General features: G+C 36.0%; 1 protein-coding gene across 1 annotated transcript in view; it reads right to left on the bottom strand.

Moving 5' to 3' along the window:
• CDH9 (cadherin 9) overlaps positions 1 to 14596 on the bottom strand; it is a gene marked incomplete at its 5' end in the record, with an annotated part of 68002 nt that extends 53406 nt beyond the window's left edge. The window contains one exon of the mRNA XM_080377771.1: positions 14366 to 14596. Within this exon, the coding sequence (XP_080233897.1) occupies positions 14366 to 14596 (231 nt within the window). The remainder of the gene's footprint in view (positions 1 to 14365) is intronic.
• Between the last annotated feature and the right edge of the window lie 9073 nt (positions 14597 to 23669).

Here is a 23669-nt window from a genome sequence, read left to right as displayed (position 1 = left end):
CTAGGTTGTAGACAAATCTGGAGAAGTGGTTGCAGTCTTTCTTCTGCACAAAGAATTGGATTTCAGAGCACATAGAATTTCTTTGTTTGCTCTTCTCTCTCTGTTCTCCAGATCAACAGCTGAGTTGCAGGTTTTCAGCCCGATGAAAAGAAACAAACGCTTCTTTTATGGTTTGCCATACCCTGTCATTTGGCTGTTCCATAAAATGAGATAGAGGTTTACAGGAAGTTACTATAAGTCATCAGTTATATCCACAGGTCAGAAATTATCACATCATAACTTCAAGCACTGTCATTTTAATCAATCCCTGGAACAACTGGTAAATCCATCATTATTTTAAAGGCCTCACAATAAGAATTGGTTTTTCTCTCACCAGAAACTTCTGAGTGAAATCTGTCTCTGTGTGTGATATCTCTTGCTGTTTCAGAGGCACTCAAACTGTGCTGCAGTTCCAAAAGATCTGCACAGAGATAGGCAGGAATAAAAGCTCTGGCCCTGGAAACATGAGTTTGTCATATGGATGAATTGTCCCTTACCCTCCACAGAGCTAATTGATCTGGGCTCAGCTCTAGGCTAGTAAGCATATAAGAAATATTCTAGCAGGGGAGACCAACAGTTTGTCTACCCAAGTACTTTATCTCAGAGGCAATAAAAGATGCTGTTTTGAGAGAGCGTGCAGGTCTGACCACTGTGATTTTTGCTTCTTTTACACTCACCTCCCCGCCAGCCCCAACATCTGCAACTGTCAGATTAGAATAGGGATGCTAGAGGGACCTATGGAGGGGGGTCTTTTTGTTTTTATTTGGTTCGGTTTATGAATCTGATGTCTGATCTTATTTAGTTACCCCTTGACCAACTGTGGATAAGTACTGCATTGACTGAAGTTATACTGAACTGACCAGTGTTATACTGTTTCCATTTCTGAGTCACTCACAATGATCTGAAGAACACATCAATAACAGGAGAATTTACTACTTTTAATTACAATTTTATGTCTCTATATACATATGTATATATGTATACATATATGTGTACTTGTAGACGGGTGTCTACAAATCAAGATAATATTTTTTCAGCAAGTCATACAGCACAATTCAAGAGTAATAGAATAAAACATCAAGATGTGTGGCAATATGATCAAAGAGTCTTTTTTGGCCTAAGATATGTAAACAGGCTTCCAGGTTTGTAGCACCAAACAAACAAAAACAGACTGTATGCTTGCTGACTCGAAGCAGATCCCAAAATGTGCATTTTTCCTTTACCGTTCAACTATATGTTGTTTCTAGAAATATTCAAAATATTTTTATTATCCTAAATCATATTTACTTGTGCATGAATATATTTCCAACCCCAAAATGATGATTCTGAGTTCCATACTTATTTATCCACAATAATGCCTACCACAAAGCTTCAAACCACAATTTTAAAAGGCATATTTTTCGTAAGATCCTGGTTTGCAAAATGATAAGCTAAATATTTTGTGGACACTGTACACTCCTCACAAGAAGTAATCTGTCCATTCCCCAATAGTCGTTTTGGTATATGGTTATTAAATGGTGACTTTTTAAATACCTTACCTGTTTATCTAAAACAAAACTTTCAAATGAACAGTAGGTAAGATCATTGCTTGACTTAAAGCATCACCAAGGTCTTTTGCTACTGCTTATTTATTGGCAAAGTTCCCCAAGCAAAAAGGAAAAACACAGTATTATTGCTGTTTCTCTACTTTGCAGACTGTATTGGAAATGTAAACTCCTAACAACTGAAGGGTGCTCAGGGTAAGTATACTGTGGCATTAGCTATCTCATACTTTCTTCAGTCTGAATGAAATCCCCCTGTCCTGTGCCTGTTCCCAGACACATAGGTGCATGCCCAACACTTGATAAAATCTGAGAAGCAGATTCTCAAAGGTAGGTATATCAAAGCATAAGGTCTGAAATCAGATCGGGGTATAATAAGCACCAAGTCTTGAATCTGTCTTGCAATAACGTACCTTCCTAAGTGAAGCCGTTGTTTCAAGAAGAGTATGCTGAAAACCAGCAGTTAGGAAAGAAGTATTTAGGGTCATTGTTTTGCTTCTTCTTAGTTGTCACCGATTTTATATTTATTGAAATTTGCATTACCTACTTGTATGTTTTTTCTAAATCTTGTTTCAAAATACCACCTGTGAAAGGTAATCACTGTAATGATAGCAAAGACAAGATGGTGGCTGGAAGAGTTATCAAAACAACTTCATTACTTTCCTGGCACAACAGAACTTGATAAGTGTAATGCCATTTGGAAGGGACCTGAGATGGGCTTCAGGTTCTGCATAAACCACAGGCTGATTGCACCTGTCTGATTAAGCACACTGTGGCTTGGAGGAGAGCCAGGATAAGGCTGCCTGAGGCTTCAAATGAAAACTCCATGAAAGAGAAGTAGTGCCTAGAGAAGCCACAGCATAAGGCCCAAAAGAAGCACAAAGCCCTGCAGACCAACAGTGTTGCTTCGTTGAGGTATGTTTAATTTAATAGCTGAAACTGCAAGCTGATCAGATGGAGTGAGATTAATCTGGAGATGTCAGACAATGCAGGAGTAATTTAACAGGGATTTTTTATTTATTTATTTATTCTCAGAGCAAATATTAACAAAAGGGAAGTACAGCAGGAGGTGCATAAAGGATGAGTTAAACTAATGTTAGTTTAACAGCATGGATAGTCAGAGCATTTGCATCTGGTTAAAGCAGATAAAAATCTGAATGCAGCAATGTTAATTTTGTATTAATTTTATGAAAAAAATAAATTTTTTTTAGAAGAAAATGGAGTCTTCATTCTTTGCTGAAATCCGTTTTTGCCTAAAGAATTACTCTGTACTTTAGAGAAGCACACAAAGTAAAATTTATTATCTTGCTAATTATCCTATAACTTCATCTGAAGTCAATGTTGAACACAGTCTTGTTGACCATTTGGAGATAAGTTTTATGACAGAACTTGAGATTTTGCTAATTTTAAAAATAAGGGATCAGGACCGCTCTTTTTCCAAATGGTTTTCACTCTTGATGTGTGCTGTCCTTTCTGCGCTGATCTTTTCAAATAGATAAGCTTTACCATTATGCTGAATTTGTCCTTGTGCAGTAGCTATGCAGTGCTGCATCTAACTGTTGTCATTGACTGGCTCTGTGACCTCAAATCACTGTTTCAGCAACTTTGCTGCAGTTTTCTCCTCAGAAGAACACATATTATGACATTGCCTGCCTCACATTAGGTACTGTCAATTTTATATAAAATACTTTGATATATTTCATTGAATGGTACTTACATAAGTGGAGATTATTATTATTAATCATAGCATCATCATTATAAGGTTTATTTATCCTTTTCTCTTTTATCCTCATCAAAAAGATCAACTTAAATCTTTTCTTTATCCTGAAGAGAAAACAATGAGTTTTATACATATACATAAATACACATGTACATATTCTCAGCTTTTTAGAAGCACAACATTATTTTAAACTGTGAGGGTTTTTTGTTGTTTCTTTTTCTCATACACACTTTGAAGTTAGACCAGATTTAGCCACCTGAAGTACAAAGGCAATTAATTGCAGTACCTCTAATAGAATGAAAACAGAATGGGTCATTCCTGTTTCCCTCCATTAGCAGTATTTTGGAAGGACTAAAGATTTTCTTCTGGGGTAGGTTCACATTTTGCACTTTGCTTCATGCCTTTCTGAATGTGATTCTAAATATTTCATATGGAAGGGGTGGGAATCAGACTGTGACCTTTTCCACTTTGCAATTACTAGCCTGTACAAAGATTAATGTATTTCCATGTTTTGTGAAACTCAGAGGGACAGTTAAAAAAACTGTAATGATTTATTTTGATTTCTTGCAACAATGTCTCTTCTATTTACTTCAGCAACAATATATACAGAAATATCTGCTTCCATGCCAAACTGCTCTTTACATTAATTTTATTGTCCACACCTTTTGTTTATATCTAATTAATATAGTTTCAAAATTATCATTATTATTTCTTTTAGTCACTTGTGTTACATAGAACGTTCAGTAACTTTGCCTTTTTTTTTTTTTTTTTTCCAGATTATTGATCTAAAGGTTCTTTAGTCTCAACAATTAAATGTAGATGCTGCAGTGGTAGAGAGACAAGGTAAGCAAATACTTTCTGTATTTTATTTTTCAATTGTTAATTCAGTCCTATTAGTCAACTACCTGACCCAGTTATATTTGAAAAATTAATGCTCTGATACCTCATGGTATTTGACAGTATTTATTCATCACAAATGCTTATTAAAAAGAAAAATGTGCTTACTTCTACAATTCCTGTAAGACTGAACTATCAGAAATACACCATTTTTAAAGCTTGCATCAGTAGTTGCAGCAGTGTCATATAGTAGTGTTAAGTCCACATAAGCTGCATAGCAAGTTGCATAACAACTTGTAAACCAGAACTTTTTTGTAAAAGCCAAATTTGTTCTCAGTATTTAGAAACTAAATCTATTTCAGCTTTTAAGTAGAAATAAGTTAGCAGCAGCTAAAAGTTCCAGGGACAGAAATGGTTACAGGTGATAACTAGATTCACAAGTTTTAAATTACATGAATGTATTTTATGTATGCTTGACTAGAAGTATAACATTATCCCGCTTATTACTTCTGTGTTTGTAATTTCTATGCCTTAGGAAAAGTCAAAGTAGTCATTTATATCACAAATTCAAGCACTGTTCACCAGGGAGGTAGCTATTAAATATTTAGGGTTTGGGGTTTTTTTCCTTCTTTTCATAGTGTGCCCTGGTAACTTACTAAACCAAATACTTCCAAACCATGCTTTCAGTCTAATGGCTGATTCATGGCTATGATTTCATGATATTCCAGAGCTTTTTTGTTATACGATGTGAGAACAACTGACACATAGACATTTTCTGAGGAAAAGCTTAATTAGTTAAGTGTTGGCAATTGCATTTTACAGATGGAAAAAATAAATCAAAATTCACATAAAGCAAACATCCAATCAAATTTTATTAATAATTATGTCAAGCATCATCAATTTATGGCAGGGTTTGGGTCAAAATTTTGTTCTTGTAGACGAATCAACCATTCCAAAGACCTCTGATATTTTGTTAAGAGTTATAAACTTAAATACAGATAAATTGATGTCATTTATCCCTAGGTTCCCTCTATGGAAATGGAGAATACATAAAAGCAATTTATTTTCAATTAAGGCTAAACCAAATTTAATATCATCAGCCTGTTTGTAGTTTCCTCACATTCACAATTTGACAAAACTGGTATAATGGCTTCCATCTGAAATAGGCATACCTGTCCCTGAAATGTGATGCAAGATAGGGGAAATTTGTAACTTCTGAAATGTTCACGGAGGCTGGAATGCTACCTAACTCTTTTTATTACACGCTTCTGTGTAAAAACAGAAAAGAAAGATTTCAGCAGAGTTTCTTGACCATAGATTGATATAAGAGAGAGCAGAAGTTAGCCAGTGTGATTGTGTTGCTACGGCAAGGATTTAACCATAATTATGTATTTCTATTACTGATGTGAGATCACAGGTTACTCTTTTGATTGATACTCAGCATAGTGTTAAATTGACTGCATTGTCTAGACCAATATATTTCTCAGTTTCTCAAAGGCTGAAATGCGTGATGATTCCTGCAATGGACAGGATTTGATGTATCAGACACATACAGGAAGAAAAGACTTGCTGTTCTTGACAGTTGCTTGTTGACAGCTTCTCTCTTTGTCTTCAAGGGGAGTATTCATAAGCCTTTCTCCAACAGTCAAGATGTTGCACAATACCAGCCTCTGATGCAGTCAAATTGCCCTTTCTAAGTAGTCGCATATTGATTTGCTCTGATGGGGTTTGCACTCTTTTTATCACCAGGCTGGCAAGTACCAGTAAACCACAATAGACTCAAAACACTTCCCCTTTTCAGAATCACTCCCATAATGTAATCAATGCAGTAAATACACAACATCATGAAAAGTATCTTGTGAAACACATTTTCTTCACCTTCCCACCTTTTCATGCACAATAAATAATTGCCTGATAACAGATGAGGATAGGTCTGTAGATTGCCACTACTCTAATCTTCTCTTCTCACAGGCTTAAAGCTGCAAGGCAGACAAATACCACCTTATGAAGTTGTAATAAGAAGATTGGGCTATCCTATGAATAATAATTACCTATTGTGGCAGGTTCTTGAGCCAGCCAGGTCTTTGAGGTAGACCTACTTAGATGTTTTTGCATAAGAAACTTACCGAGACCAAGAGGCTTTTAAACTCAGAAAAGCCAGTTTTTATTAAAATGAAAATGGTATTTCAGATGCAGACTGAAAGTTAAAACTGGAGACAGAAGAGAACTCCATTCTCCATGCCTACCATGTCTTTAAATTAGGTGGTTTTACTTTGAGCCTTGGTTTTCATTAGTTTGTCAACAACCTTAATCCTAGCAGACTTCCCGTGGAGACCTCTCCCGTGCAGGGCACAGGCACCCATTACTGTTGTCCTGGCCTGAGCACATTTGGGAGATGCCCGGAGAAGTGGACCTATTAGTAAGCAAAGAGCAAACATTGTAGTGAACAGTCAGCTAGACTCCACATAGTAGCCTTTGCTGCTATGTTGGGTATCGGGTGAACATATTTTTTCCACACCTGACAGGCGGAAGCATGGAGGGAGAGAGGTGAAAGAATTGGGGAATTATTATTGTTTGGTATTATGATTGAATTGTCTTATGTTGGCTTTGGCATCAAAGGTAGCTAGTATTTTTTCAGATGCCTATATTTATGCTATGGATGAAGTTGTTGCTTAGCTTTGCTAAATTCTCAAAAATTACCTTGCAAATTCTCCTTTTTACATTATGCTCAAAGGCTTTCTAAAGGCACATAGTTGGCAGCCTTTTGCTTTTTTCTTTTAACTTGAAAATCATTACATACTGGATGTTCTGTCCTGGGAGAGGACTGGATGAGACGGGAAGGAAAAAGGGAAAGGAAAGGGTTTAGAATAAACAGTTAGGATTTCCTCATTTCTTATGTCTTTGGGTTTATTCTTGGTTTAGTTTTGTTTTACACGAGCAATTTGGCTGATTTAACATTTGAACTTGAAAAACACACACAGAATCCTTGAAAACAGAACAGAAAAAGACTAAAAGGGATAATCTTTGCCATCATCCTGGCTCCAGGTAGGATCAGTGTGGACTTTCTGGCACGTGATTTTTTAGTTTGTCATGAAAACCTCCAGTATTGAGATAATCCTGTCTCTCTGAGTGATCTTTACCTAGTACTTCAGTGTGTTGATTGTATTTAAAATCAGGTTTTTTTCTAATATTGAATGCAAATCAGCCTTATGACAGTATGAACCCAACTTCTTGCCCTGAACATAAGAACTTGAAAATATTTCTTTAGCAGTCTTTTTATGTAGTTGAAGAAACAGAAGCTGTCAGATCTCATGACAGCTGCTCTATCTGTACCAAACAATGCCAACTCACTCTTGTTATTCATGCATTTGAAGTCTCTGATCATTGCAGGTTTTTTTCAGAAATTATTCTTACTCTGTGAAATATGATATCCAAATTTTCTTGCAAAATTCTAACTCAGGCCTATCATTGCAATGTAACATTCAGGACAGTTTGTATTTAAACTGTTTATACTTGGGTTATGCATGATGTGATTAGATCTCTTCACTATTTTTGAAACTGCAATTAAAAATGTATTTAGGTTGTCAGAAATGAGCTTCTGTCCTTTCTTCAAAGGAAAACAGTCCCATTATTTTTGGAAGATGTAGGATTTTTCTTTCACTGTTTTCTTCCCTGGCTCTCCAGGTTTCTTTTAAAAGTAGCAATCAAATTTTATTGAAAACTTTGGGTGTTGCTAATTTTTGACAAATATAAGGTGTAATTCCAACAATTTTTCAATATGTTTTATTTTTGAAACCTTCATAAAATGAATTATTTTTGAACAAGTAAGGCTATGGCTCTTCATTAGTATTTGTAGTTGTTATGAATATATCTGGAGACAGGGACTTGTAGCTTTTTTTTAACCTTTTATTTCTAGGTTTGCCTGTTTCCATTTTAGTTTTATTTTTGGGGATTCATCTGCCTAGAGATATGGCTGCTTGAAATGTTTGTTGAAAAAATGTGCTAGCTGACAAATGCAATGTAAATGGAGAGAATGTGTTAATTTATTAATTTTGGAATCAAATAGGTTTTCCATTTCTGATTTTTTAAAATATTAGTCAGACTCTTTTTTCTTTTGATCTTTTCTGTCCTTACAGCTTTTTTTCCCTTTTGTTTTGATACATCATTATTTCTGCAGTATTCATTCAAAGACAAGCAAAAACTTGGAGTCTGAGAAAGGAAAGACAAAAGGAGGAGACTCAGGAGACCCCACTGATTTTTCTTCTTTTATTTAATGTGAAATACTTATTTTACTTTAAGAGCATAGAGTCTAAAGAAAATATATTATTGTCTTCTTCAAAAGCTGTGTTTTAAATATAGCTTTGGGGTATAGTGCATGCTAGATGGAATACGTTAAGAATGTGATGACATCTTCCCCCAGCTGAATCACACTTTTAAATGATTGTATGTCAACAACGTATGATTGTTTATGATTTTGTTGTTTTTTTCAAAACGTATCATACTGCTAAGTCAAAAAATGTCATAGAAACATGCTGGTTTTAGCAGCATTTAGATGTTGTACTGAATGCAGCAGTTTTTACAATAAGACAAGTGGGATGCATCTGTAACAAAGTGGTTAGCATACTTGGAACACAAAAGGATAGTGCACCTGTATGTTCTCTCATTCTAAGAACAGGCAGCTCTTAAACTGACTCTTTGGAGGGAAAATAACAAATGCTGGAAAGATATCCTTATGGATTAATTGCATAGCTTGATTAAGGCATGAGTGAAAAAGTAAGTTCTGTCACATACTTTAAAGGCAGGATTAAGATAAAATTCAGTACCTAAAGAAAAAAATACTAGGTAATTAATAAAAAAAATATTTTGGCAGTGTGAAACATTATGCTTCAGGATGCAGAAACTCAGGTTACTACAGAGTGTGGCCCATCAGTGGGTCACCCATTTTGGCCTTAAATTTCTGCCTCCCAAACTGGTCAGAGTGGAGGCTGAGAATGGCCAAGCCCTTGGCAACATATTGAGAGGACACGGATGAACAGGAATAAGACTAAGTAAGTAAGAGTAAGGGCTTCACTGATCCCATTTTCTGAGTTCCCTGCTGCTTTGCATATTGAAAGGAAGCCTACTCTGGGCTTCTGTGGTGTATCTAAGGCAGCAAATGAAGTAATGTGAAATAATATCTTCAGGCATTAATACATTTTCAGTCTCTATTTACAAGGAAATACTATCCAAGTCCATTAAGCAAGGAAAAACAAAAACAAACCAAAAAACACAGACAGTATAATGGGGCAGTTGAGTGAAGTTTTGTATTAAATGACAGCAAGTCTGGTGAGGCTGGCAGTTCAGTGAGACTTCTTGACTTGTTACATGAAGTTCTTTGGTCTTGAATCTCTCTTTTCTTTTAAGCCAGACTGCACTTATAAGGCAACCTCACTTGTAGATGTCTGAATATTTGTAAGTGAAAACTACAAGAAATAATGGTTACATTTAAATATATGTTGTATCCCACTCCCCTGAAAAAGAAAACAAAACGCACACATTCCCCCCCCCCAACCCCCAAACAAAACAACTCACCCTCTGAATATTTTTATTTTCACTTTATGTATCTTAATAAAGCACTGAGGCAAATGTCATGAATCAAACTCACTGCTTAACTGGAGGTAGAACAGAGATTTTTCTTCAGTTTTCATCCAATTTAAATGATACTTATGACATGCAAAGCCTAGTTCATTTATTTTTATGGAAGTTATTAAACAGAAAGTTATTCATGGAGCAGCTAATTCTAAGCAGTGCCAGTTCTTTTTAATTTGATTTTGTATTTCCCCCCTTAATATAAAAAAAGTTTGCAGGTAGCATACAAAATTGTTGTTGTTTGTTTATTGGTTTTAGATTCTGGGATATGACAGGTATTTGATTGTACCGTTTAGCATTGGATCTAACATACATTGCATGGAACTTCACACATTATCTGCCATTCAAGATTAGCCTTTGATTAGTGAAGTGCCTGTTTGATATAGGGAGAGACTAGCTTTTATGTAAAAAATCTAATTGGGTGACTTAAAGGAGGGAAAAACCTCTTTTTTTTGTGTGTCCCCGTTTCTAAATAACTTATCCAATACCCACTGAAGGGGCATCACTTGTGCAAAATGCCAAATATCCCACCCCTAACTCCAGTCCTTACAAAATATCCCTAGGCGGGATCAAAATCAGCAACCGTTTTGGAAAATGCAGTCTTTTATGACTTAAGTATATTGTTGCAAAGCATATAAGACTGCATTTTCCAAAACGGTTGCTGATTTTGATGTCTTTGGATTGCTGGTTTAGAACATGAGTAAATTTGTTAGAAATTTCTCATAGAAGATCAGTGGTTTAGATTTTATTTCTTAGGTTCTGCATGGGACTTACAGTTAGTCGCAGCTGAGAAGCTGGATCTATGGCCCCTCCCTAGCAAAAGAAAAGGAGATCCCAGCAACCAAGGAATGCCACAGTGACATATACAGTCAGGTATTACATGTATTTTCTCAAACACTTTGTTCCACAAAAAATTGCCAGTTGTTTCTTTTCCTTTAAAAAGAATCTTCTTTCATACATTTGACTTGGAATGTTGTATTGTAATCTATTCCCTGCCCCTCCCTGTGAATTTTTAGTGGGCAGAATGAGTTTTACAGTTCCCCTCCCTACATCCTCTGAAAATTCCTCCAGTCTGAAAGTTCCTCACATCAACGATCTCACTGAGATATTCAACATTCATACAAAGCAACAAATATCTTGAAAGAATGTGGTCATTTGTTTTAGATATTTTTTTTTTTCTTGGCCAGATTTTCAAACAAGGCTCTGTGATACCGTTTTAATATAAATTCCTTTGTTCATCAAACAATACTGTCTATTTCTGCTAAGTGCATTAGATGCACTTACTGGTCTCCATTTTATGTCGCCTATCATCACTGCCACTATCTTTGTCTAAAAACTATCTACAATTAGGAACGTAAGCTCTGTTCTAGCTGTTCAGAGTTGATTATCCCTGTAAGGAGTTTGGGAGCCATGCACCAGGTTTGTGTGGAGCTGGGTTTTTCATCTACCTTACCAGTACACAAAATTTCTTTTTCAGTTACTTCTTGTCGAAGGGTGAAGCCTACCCACAAGCACCTCACAGATAAATGAGACCGTGATTGTGTCTGCCAGCTCTAACTGTTTAGATTAGTCTGGTATGTGCATGCAAGAAACAAAAAAAGCAGGAATGATGGAGCTGTTAACCACTTTCTTTGAAGACATTTGGGAAGGAGACCAGAGGGCAAGAGTAAGGCTGGTAACAAGGGTAACAACTGCTATTTGGCTTTAGATATGGGGAAAGATATCATCAAGGAATTAGTAAGGCCATTGACTGCTGACAATCTAATTTTGAAAAGCACTACTTGAGATGAGAACACCTCAGATATAAGGAAGAAACTCCTCCCTCCAGGGACCTGTGACACAAGTGGTGCCTAAGAGCAAGGCAGAAATGCCCTCGCAGGGGCCAGACTGCCGCCAGGACTTGGGCAGTCCAGCAGTCAAAGCAAGCGTCCAGTTCCCTCCGGTCCCTGCTGCTGGTCTAAACTGTGCTGGGGGATTGAGCACTGGGAGTGAGAGCTGTGTGGATGTCACAGAATAGTTCTCCATCCCATGTGCCCATCCTTCTTAATAAATAAATTTTATCCCATTATGTCATACTGAGTCACCCTAGCCCACTGCCAGTAGCAGAACGCAATCATAACAAAATAAAGCATCAACAAAGTAGCATCACTAACAAAACATGAAGAATGACCTAACAGATTAAAATTGTTTGCAAATTGAACTAGACTGGGAAATCTACTTTTTAGTATTATGGCTATGATCCTTCAGAAGCTGATTAACTGATAAAGTTTCTCATTTCGGTTCATTTAATTTTTAGTATAACATTTATTATTCTACCCCAGTAATCCATCTGCCTGTGCATATCCATATTAAAAAGGGATTGGATAAGAATACTTGCTATGAACTAGTCCCCATGGGTTGGAATAAAAATGTTCTCTCCACACTACCAGTTTGCTAATTACCATCACTTTGAGCAGGAGAATACTAAACCTGAGCTGCAAGCATTTCTCAGAATAATACTGTTCAAAAAAGTTGTGCATGGGTTTTTTTTTATTATTATTAAAAAAAAAAAGAAAAAAAAAATCCTTATAGCAGCTCCCTCTTGGTGTATCACATGTACCCAGGAAAATTTGAACTAACTCAAATAGATTTACTGTGTTTTTATACCACTGAGGACAGAACTATGATCGTTTTGACATGTTATAAACTGTTCTAAAGTTAGTGCAACCACTTGGATTTTATCACCTCAATCCAACTCCATGTCTTTGGAACATGGGGTAATATTTGGGGTGATTTCCATCTGTTTAGAGAATCAGTAGCACCGACCTCTCCCTCAGGGCCGATGTATGATATTTTGCAGTCAAATGTGAAAAATCTCAACATGTTATCTGAGTTGTGAGAAATGAATCATCTCAAATCCAGCTGCTGTGCAGCAATTTGCTTTCCTTCCTGGACTTAGCTCTATGGTAGTAAGGTTCATTGGCTTTTGGTTAGTTTGGAGTAAGTACAGAGTAAGTTTGCATCTGTTGCAACGTACTGCATAGGCATTCCTTGTGTGAAACAGAGACGGTGATGACAGTTTTGATGTAAGCTTAATTTATTTGAGGTTGAGAATGACATAGGTAGGTTGGAGTCCATTCATCTCTACCAGTGGATATATAGTGGAATTGAAACTGGAATCAACTCTTATGTTTGACGCTTGCCTTTTATGACAGCTTTCTGTTACTACCAAAAAAAAAAATAAAAAAATGTCTGTGCATCTAGGTAGAACTTACCACTATGGAGATAGATAGTATTGTGTACCTTATCAAATGTTTTCCTTGCAAGCTTGATCAATCCTAAAAGATACTTCTAACCAAAATTTTTTTTAGAAATCTGTCTATGCAGTTTGTTCACTCTTTTCTAAAGATCCCTTTGCCTGCAACAAACCTTCCTAATTTACACACTGATAAACAGATCTAGCAATAAGATTGTTTCCTCTCATGTTATTTCCAGTACTGCAAGTCAGAATTAATTTCACCGAAAACAGAATTTTATGGGTGTAGTATTGGTATAAACAAGGTCAGAATAAATCAAGTTCATAGTTACCATGGTTGGCTTCTTTGACGTTTGTTTCTTAATAGACAAAGATGATTTCCATATTTGCTAGATGATCATGCCTCCAATGACCAGAGATATTACCAAATGTTGAAAACATTTTGAGGTCTTTGAATTTAAAATGTCTCAATCCATTTGGTGGTTAGGCACCAGAAAGTGAGAGAACTATCTGTCAATCCAAGCTAGTGACAGCATTGTAGTGAGTGACAGAATATGGAATGGACATTTATTAACTTAAGATAGTAAGATAAAATTTTCCTTAGTTTGTAGGTCATTCTGGGTGGTTGCTGTGTGTACCCTAGTTCTCTATCAAGATTGTTTATTTATACCAGAGCAGAAGGCAGAGCTATGGACGGTGAGACACCAAAAAGGGCTAAAAATCTGGAAATCTTTGAGTTGTGTCTTATCAGAAAAAAAAATAGGACTGCAGACAGGTGGAATTCAGAGGTGCTGTTGTCAGCAATAACTGATACAGATAGGTCTCAAAGAATGGAATCTTTCAAGCCATTAAGTAAAGATCTCAGCTTATTGCAGAAATTATGAAAACCAGGGTTTTTTTTTTCCTCTTCAAACACTATCTATACATGTATATTTTGCATAAAGAGCAATTTTCTTATTAATAAATAGAATTCTGTATTTCACTTGAGGAGGTACACATCCCGGTATACTGGTAAATGCCATGAGGTACATGAATGAAAGCATAACTTCTCTATTCCCTTATCTAATATTTGTGTTTAACAGTTGAAAATTGGAAATTATTCAGTGATAAAACTTGCAGGGGCATATGTAATAGGAAATGTGAACATTTTAGTCTAAACATTTTCCTATTTATTGTCACTAAAGTACTTCATTTCTCTCATAACTTTGGACAATCATGGAAGGAAGCCTCAGATGGTCCCTGGTATTCTTTTTTTGACTTAAATGAGAAATTGGGACAACTGTTGTATAAAAGGCAGAACAACTATATAGAAGGAGGGAAAATACTGAGGGTGTCAGATACATCACCTCTAAACACAAGACTTACCTTACCCACATATTGAGTATCTGGACCTGTGTACTCCTCCAGCAAGAAAAATTGATTCCACATCCAACCACGCTTGGTGCGGTGCAGTGTTTTTCCATCATTCTTTGACAATCCTGTTATCCTTTCATTGTATGAGTGCTTGTTAGTCCTTTTTGGGGATGGCATCATATGAATCACATGAAACATACAGCTCCAAAGCAAAACTGTCAAGAAGGAGTAAGTCCTCATCATTTACAGAAAAGCTGTTAGTCTCCACTCCTCTAAAATTCACCAGAACAATTTTGTCAAATGTTATATTCCTCTTGTAAGTAGGACCTAGGGGATAGAGAAAAGTATTTGAGTTAAGTTGCAATAATTTTGTTTCCCTAAGGCCTCGGTTTGAGGGAAACAGGAACACCAATAGCCTAGTGATCATGACAATGACCCACGGAAATTACACATAACTATAAGAATATTTCAGAGACTTTTAAGTCAAGTTCTTTATTGTCTTGCTTATCTTCTTCTATTTTACTCTCTTACACTCTATATAGACATTAATTTAAAACACAATCTAAGTAAAACACTTTTTCATCTGAAAACTTTAGCTACCAGCAGCATCCTGACACAATGAAGCAGCCCAAATAGTAAGAAACCTTCAGCCTAATCACTCCTAGCTCAGCCTCTCTTGCTATCTGTTTGGAATTGCCTGCAAACCTGAATTTTCTGTTCCTTCATAATTAATGGAACCTCTTTTTCCCCTTTGCTAGCCCCTAATTATCCAGAGGATCTGCTTCTGTTTCTGCACAAAGGAAATCATAATATAAGATGAAATTTAAAGATGCTTTCAACAGATTCCTTAAGAAAGAGAAAGTACTTATTAGATGAGTTTTGGTTCATAGGAATCCTATTAGGGTTAACAAAATCCTGCATTTATGACAGACTTGTACCTTTGGAATGTCTTTTATTTTTTCCCCTCCTGAATGAATGGAAATTTTCATGATATGGATTCTTATTCTTACTATTATTTTTCTTATATTGGTACTGATGTTTTGTGTAGAAGTTTGTAAACAGTATTTAATCATAATTTTTTTTTAAAAAAACCCCTCATACTCTATTTAGCAGTACAGCTGAGGTGTCTTATGTCCCAGTCTTTGCCATGACCTGGGTTTCTTGTCAAGCCTGTTTTTACTTTAGGTTATCTTTAGCTGAGCTGTCCTTGTATATTACAGAAAGTATAGGAAAATAATTCATCATCAAAAGTATTATTTATTTTAGGAATCCTAGCCTATGAGCAGTGACAGTAGCATGAAGTCACAACACCCAGACATTTTAGAGTACTGAAATATTGAAATTTTTTTAAAAAAACATACATACCTATCCTCATTTCTGCCACAACCCATCATTACTAGCAGTTACTTGCACTTTGGGTTTTGGGGGGGGAAGGGAAAGGAGTCTTTTTTCTGTATGGAAAGATATTTTTTTAAAAAATAAGATGTTTTTTGTGAAAATTATTAGTCGCTTGAGAAACAAAACTGTTTAACGGAAAACATTGTGTGAATTGTACTCTAAAAGCTTTAATGATTAAACTAATAGAATATTGCTCTTGTGTGAAGTTTTCCTTAAAATGATGATATTCTGTATGGTCTCAGGATATTAGCTAGCAATCCTGAAGGAGGATCAAAGTCTTAGTATCTTAGCAACTTCAAACAGAGTTTTAGCTGAGCAAGACGTGAAGGCTTGGAATATTTATCACTTTCTAACATCATGTTCAAAACCAAAAAGAAAACAATTTCATAGGTGTCAAATTTATGCAGAAGATCATGTATATAACGCTGGAAAACTCTTATTTTCTTATAGTTTATTTTAATTGAAGAATAAAAGCACAAAGTAAATTAATTCTATTTGCATCAAATAATAAATGTACATAGATACTGACATAAATTAATGGATATATTTACTTTGAATTCTTGCTTTCTCCCTTGTAATGCTCAGTATGTTCCAGCTAAGTGCAGAGGGGCAAAGGGGAGCTCTCCTGTGTCTAATTTAATATCGGTAAATTTTGATGTCGACTGGAAAATACGTCACATACATGACAATTTTGCCTTGTGATTGAAATTTACTGGATATAGATCAAACGAAAAAAAAAAATCTCAGCTAACCTTTTATCCATCTTTAAATTTAATGACTCTAATTCCCTGTACAATATAGCTGGAAGTAGTTTTTACCACTAAATAAAACTATTTATCAATGTAGTGTATAAGACATGATCATTCCAGATCCTCAAATCCAGCCTACTGTACCCTCTGAGGCAGATTGCAGGACCTTTTCAGACATTTATAATTAGAATCTGGTTAAGATATTGTAAAATGAAAGTAAACAGCAACAGGAAGTACTTTTTAAAATACTCTACTCAAAAGGCAGATTATCAAGTTTGTTCAGTAGCTCTGAAGTCTCTTTTCTTGAGATACTCTTACTTGATGTGTCTTCAAACAGTCCTCTTTCATAGCTGCATTAGAGCACTTTTTGTTGGACTGTAGTTCAAGAATTCATCTCATATACATCTGAATAATAACATATTCAGATATTCATATTGATCAAATTTTGGATTTGATTGCTTTTGCTTTGTATGTGAGTGATGTTTTGCTACTCAACTATTCTGATAAATGTTATGGTTTCATATATTTAAGGTTATGACTGATTTATTTATCTAATTTCTTGGAACACATCAGCTCTTCTACATTAAAATAAAACAAACCACAAATCCCTGAAAACTACACATGTATTTGGAAAAAAAACAACAAATAATGGATTTATGAAACTTAAAAATCCTAAAAATATATTGTACAAATTCTCTAAGACTTGGAAGACTGCTGTGAAAAGTAAGTTATCCAAAAATGTCAAAGAGTTTAAATTTTCTCTTAAAATGACATTATTTTAAAACTTAGACAAATCTAACGGTTGATTTATTCTGGTTCAGTTTTACCTTGTTTTGAAACAAGGGGACAGATAGGGGACATCAATATATTTTCATTTCGCCATTTGAAAATGTGTGATTACATGTTCAGTTTTGCGATAATTTCAAATGGAAATAAATTTTCAAATTTTAAATGTTTCCCTTCTGCTTTTTCAAAACTACACAATTTAAATTTTCTGACATTGCCTTCATTCCTTTCTGTCTTAACACTATTTGCTACACTAATTCAAATGGGTAAGTTGTTTATACTACTCTTTTCTTGGTACTCAAAGATATACTTCAAGGTAGTCATTGGCTTATGCATTTTGTCTCATAGTCAGCTGTTTGAATGGGTCAGGAGTTTAACCTACTCATAATCAGAGAAGGACAATGGTGACCAAAGTAGCTTTGTGGCAGACATTAGACTGAGATAAATCCACAGCTGAATCTGCTCCTGGCAGTATAACAAAGAGCATAACCATGCCAGTCCAAGAGATATGCCGCTGGCTGACAAATAGTGAGAAAGACTGTCTAGGACCATCTTACTTTGCAGTCTGCAAATAAAAGTCACGTTCAGTAGACTCAGAAGGTGTACTTTAATACTGAAACAAACGGTTCTGGTGTAGTCTCGAAAAGCAAGAAGAGCCAGCTGTTCAAAGGACCACAATACACTATGCACAGATGCTCTGAGTCTGCTATAAGAAGTTATTTCTGTACAAACACCATTTTTTCAAGAGTGGTTTGGTTTTTTTGGTTTTGTTTTTGTTGTTTTGGTTTTTTTTATTTTTCTAGGAGGAATCTAGGTTCCCGTATTTTGTCCAGCCAGGGCAGAACTTCTGAGATTGCTTAAAATGTGTGGTTTTCTGTGTAGTGCTGCCCTCTACTGATTTTGTTACTAATTAACAGAAGGGCTTTACTACTGCTGAGCAGAAAAGTAATATCCTTCATGTCAAGAAGAGTAAAACTCAGGTTTTGGACACACACACACACACCCCTCAAAAAAAAAAAAAAAAAAAAAAAAGTGAGGGAGGGGGAAGATATAACCCATTATCTTTACAATAGTGGCACCTATTAGGTATAAAGAGATACTTCTTCTAAGAGGAGCAAAGATCTTAGGTATGAAAACAGAGAGAATAATTTTAATGTTTTTTTTTCTAAGTAACTGATCAACAGTATATATGAAATCATCTTGCTTCACTTCTGCTTCCACCATTTAATAAGTACGATGGCCATCTTATTGTTTTTGTCAAACAATGGAAAATGGTTTTCTTCCTAGTTGCATTGATGTGGTATTCATGTGTGCTTGGTCTGGAAGGGATGGACTTAATTTTAATATTAATATTTTAATATTAAACACTTTAATGTCCCAAACTGTGGAGAACCTACATTCTTTCCCTACTTTGCAGATCAGAGGATCTGATTTGAAGCAATACATGTTTTTAATTTTTCACAGTTTGAGGGATATGCAATAGTAGCCTAGGACCATTAACATCTCTCATCACAGTAAGGACTATGATATCAGAATCCTACACAGTTCCAGGTAAATGAATTATCTCTGTTTGAAAGACATTATTCTCCTGAGGACATTATCAAGTGGAAAAAATATTATCTTTTAAAATCCTTTTGTAATTTTAAATATTCTATTTAGATTGTTCATGTGTAGTGTGAAATAAGCCCTGCTGGGATCAATAGTAGGGATTTGTTAGCAATAATGCCAATTTAAATGTTTCTATAGCAATTGCCTTGGTAATGTTTTTAATTAGTGCAGCACAGTCACTCACAGGTGTGACATGAAGAAAGGCTAACCTTTGGCAACTTGATAATGTATTCCATATTAGTTTATTTCATTTTTTAATAGTGAGGTAAAATTGTGTTCTAAAAGAAAAAGGCTGTAGTGCTCTTGTATAGCTAAATATAGCAGAGTTAACTGCAGCAGCAGTGCTTCATATTGCGCTCACCGATCTTTAAATAGGAAAGACGCAACTGATGTTCAGGATGACCCAAACAAACTGTAAAACTAAAATATGTATTTTAACAGGATATAGCAAGTATAGATCTTGTGTAGCCTGTATGCATGGAAGTGGTCTCATTTGGCTGTGTTTCTTTTGACAAAATAATATCTGAATGTTGCTTTAATCTACCTAGCCTGAATACTAAGAACAGTAAAGCTGTAACAACTAGACACCAGTGCTGTAAACAGCACAGTTCTACCAATAATATCAAGACTTAGGTAGAGGCTAAATCTGTGCCACCATAGGTTCACTTTTATTACTGCCCTAACTACTTAAAGATAGCCCAGGTATGCATACACGTGCTTCCCTCTGACTACAGCACCCAAATATTCTCTGAGAGCAGATATCCTACAAACATGAGTATAGACTGTGGATGTATCGGTAATGGCTGACTTTCAAAAAGCAAGCTCCTTTTGTTTTCATCTTCCTAAAGTTTTTTTTTTCCTTCCCTTCCTACCCTTCATAGGAAAAGATGGGTTTGGTGGTAATATTGAAAGGGTGAAAACAAACAAAACAGTCGATGTGCGTCTTCACTGACCTCCCATACTGAACCTGAGAGAATCAAGAAAAGTGCTTTCATTTATTTCTATGAGAGCTGAAGTAGTTTTTGAGGCATCCTCAAAACTTAAGGGACAGGTTTCTGACTGATGAACACGCGTTCTTTTAGTACAAGTACTCAGATCCCATTCAGGCACAGAAATATGGGCCATACTGAAAAAGAAACACTTCCCTACTCAGCAGTTCCAGCTGCAAACCTTCCAGAACAGATTTTCAGAACTGCTTTTGCCCCTTGGGTTACTGATCTGTTCAGCAATATATACAGTGGAGATAAGCTGAGTGGAACATTTTGTCAGGAAGCAGCTGAATGCAGTTCTTTATGTCTGGAACACCAGTGCAGGTTCCCTTAGCTGCATGAGTCAAGAAGTGACACTAATATAAACGAAGTTTTAAGGAATGTGAACTAATAGCAATTTGTATTAAAAAATCTGTTGAATTAATACCTTTAGGCAAACAAATCTATGGTTTGCAGGCACATTATAAGAAATTTTTATCTTGCCGTGACAAGAGAGTATCTTGGGCACATACATTGGAGACGCTAGTCCAAATTCAACTCAACATGGCTTGATTCATCTTCTTTACAGCACTCACAGTGACTAATGCCAGTTCCCTGAGTGGGTGGATCTGGCAAAAGAATGTGTTGATTCATATTTGGACAATCCTTGCTGGCAAAGACTTGCCACAGACACAGCTGTGATTTAAAGCAACTGTCCCTGGGCAGTGAAAATATCATCTGCCCTCCTCTGGAGCCAGTCTCTTCTGAGGTGCAGATGAAACTATTTCTCAACTCTTTCTCCCCTAACCATCCTTCTGCCAACTAGTGAAGAAGCCTGCAGTGCTTCCAACCCATTCCCTATAAGGGTCTCTCACTTGTTAGCAATGATATGGCAGCAGGTCACTAGAATAGAAAAATGAAATGTCTATTTTCACATTTTTTAAAAAAAAGAAAGAACATCCTTTTTCCCCAATAATGAACTTTTTTACAGGATCTGCTTTTCATCAGCACAAGGAGAGCTGGGAAATACAGCACTTGTAAACCCTTAAAACAAGGCCTTTTGAAGATACTCCTTTGATCTTTAGTATCATATTTCTCCACAGGGAATACATTTCACTCTTATCATATAATGAAGCTGCATTATAATTTTTTATACCACACCTTATTTACAAATGCAACACACTCATCACGTTTGTGTTTTTTTAAAGATAGCCTTCGGAAACAGGAGAAAGAATAAATGTTGCCATCAAGCAGAATTCTTGTCTTTGCTTCCCCTTTAAGATTGTCTCAAGTTCAACTCATAAATTGGTTGGCTGTACTTTGATATTGATACCCTGCAATACTTAAAACATTTTTTGTTTGGGTTTTGGTTTTGTTTTGTGGTGGGGTGTTTTGGTGGGTTTATTTTTGTTTGGGTTTTTTTTTTTTTTTTTTTTTTTGTTTGCTTTCTTTAATAAACAGCATAACCCTCTATCTGCATGGTACAAAACCAATGAGTATCTGGAGGTGTATGCTTTTATTTTCCAGATGCACTGATTCTCACCAGGTTTTCTGCATGAAGCAGACAAGATTCACGTGTGGCAGAGGACATACTTGTAAGTTCTCCGTATAAATGGAACTATGTGCTTTCACCAAATGCCTCTTTCTTGCCACTTCATTATGCAGCAGTCTGCTCTGGTCACACAACTAGATCCTAATAAAGCAGTTTGAAACTCTATATCAAGTGCCTCCTACATCTCCGTATCTCCTAGGCATAGTAGTATGTACCATGATGAGAGCTTACTAAACTTTCTGAGTCTACAGCTGGTATAATGGCTTAAGAGGTTGTTACAAGCCAGAATTTCTCGGAATAAAGACATCTTCAATCTAGTATTTCCCAGATTTTTAAAAGGCATTAATCTCTCCCATACTCCTTTATTTGTTCATATAAATCTGAGTCATTAGAAATCTTGTTCCTGTAGAGAAGGATTGTGAAAATCAGACTTAATTACTACTTGCAAAGGAATATACATCCACTTATCTGGACTAGAAAAACTGTTGCTGACCAATTAAAGGCATCTACCAGCAGATTTGGACTGGTAAGTGCAGACCATTGTGGCAGCTTCCTTCCTGAAGGAACTGAGCAGCTGCTGAATGTTGTCATTTATCATGGCTCAAGCCCCTTTATGCCCTTCTGCTGTCTCCAATGGGGTCCAAAATCAATAAAAGCTTCATCCTCATAGCTGAGCAGGCCCCTTGCAAACATAGCCATTTGTGCACAGAAATAGTGCCTAGGTTTAACATAATTTTTGGCTACTTATTATCTCAGTTAATCCCAAAGAAGTCTGGTACAGCTGAGACTTTAGCCTTTTTTTTCCATAATAAGCACCCTGAAATACCTATAAGTGGTAAACCTACCACTTACAGGAATAATATAGAACTCAGAAATATAAAGTACAATGACTTTCCTTTTTGTTATTTTTAGGCCTGAATCTCCTCCTTAAAAACAAAAAACACCACCACCATCACCCACCCACCCACCCCCCCCCGAAAAAAAAAAAAGCATTTCACTAGCATCTTGTTTGATTTCGTTAGTGAAAGGCAAGTGCAAAACATGAACAAATTCAAAAGAAGTGTAACAAAGTATTGTTTATTCTCTTAGTAACCTGATAGTCCAAGATGAGGATGTCTTCAACAAGCAGATATCCATTATAGTGTATAAGCATGGGGAAGCATATAATGATTTTTCTCCTGCACGTTTTATCAGTCTCAAAATATTAGGTATTTAGTAATCCCCAATAGATTCTCTTTGTCATGACTTTTCCCACTTTTACTTTGAAAACGTGTAAGTTTCTAGAAGCTGTAACAGTCTGCAAGGACACTCACAGTTTAACAGTCCTGTAAAAAGAACCAACTCTTTTCATTTGTTTTTGAACATCATAACTGACAGCTTCATTAGACAACTAGTACTGTCATTAGAAGCCATAGTAAATAGTCATTCTGTCCTCCTTTTCTTTACCGCTCCTGAATGTATAGACTTAAATAAACTTCTTCAGTTGTCTCTTTTCCAAGATGAAAAGCTCTGGGACAGTCTGCTTAATCATTCCTTGTCTGGAAGCTGTGCCATACTTTTGATCAGACCTGTAGCCCTCTTCTGAATCTCTTCTGGCGTATTTTGAGATTGGCAATCATAATTTGTTGCAGTATTCAAGCTGCAGGAGCTTCATGCATGTATAGACAGCAGCTTAATGATATTCTTTACTTAATTTTCTTGTGATCAAGGCATTTTTTGCTTTTTTTGACCACTGAAGACCCCTGTGCTAATGTTTTCCTGTTATTATGAATTGTTACATAATGGTGTTATTCCCCAATGGCAATAGGCAGACTTTATTCTTTTAAACATAAAATATGGGGTTTACTATGTGTGGCTTTGCATAATTTCATAACAATTTCACCATCCATCACTTTTATGTCCAATCACTGTATTGCATAGGCTACAAAAGTATACATAGCAAACTGCTATAGTTATTAAACCTTTGTAAGGTAGACAATGGTTGGCATGGCAAGGCTCAAATCCATATGGCTAAACTCTCCTCTTCTCTCCCCTGCCTCGCTCCAAAGCAGGGTTACCGTGTCCAGATCATCTATAACAAATCACCCTGGGCCTGGTCCCCAAACACTGTCAGGAATTTTCAGGGACAGTGCTGGTTGGTACAGGTTAAACTAATGTTAGGGACTGAATTAACAGCAAAATAGTATGGTCAGCAACATAGCAAAATCTATTTCCCTTGCCAGGTGAAGTATATTGGTATAATCATAGCCATAAGA

The sequence above is a fragment of the Falco punctatus genome (genome assembly GCF_963210335.1).
Source record: "Falco punctatus genome assembly, chromosome: 3".
NCBI lineage: Eukaryota > Metazoa > Chordata > Aves > Falconiformes > Falconidae > Falco > Falco punctatus.
Note: the sequence above shows the minus strand (reverse complement) of the source record. Positions and strands in the feature narration are given on the sequence as shown.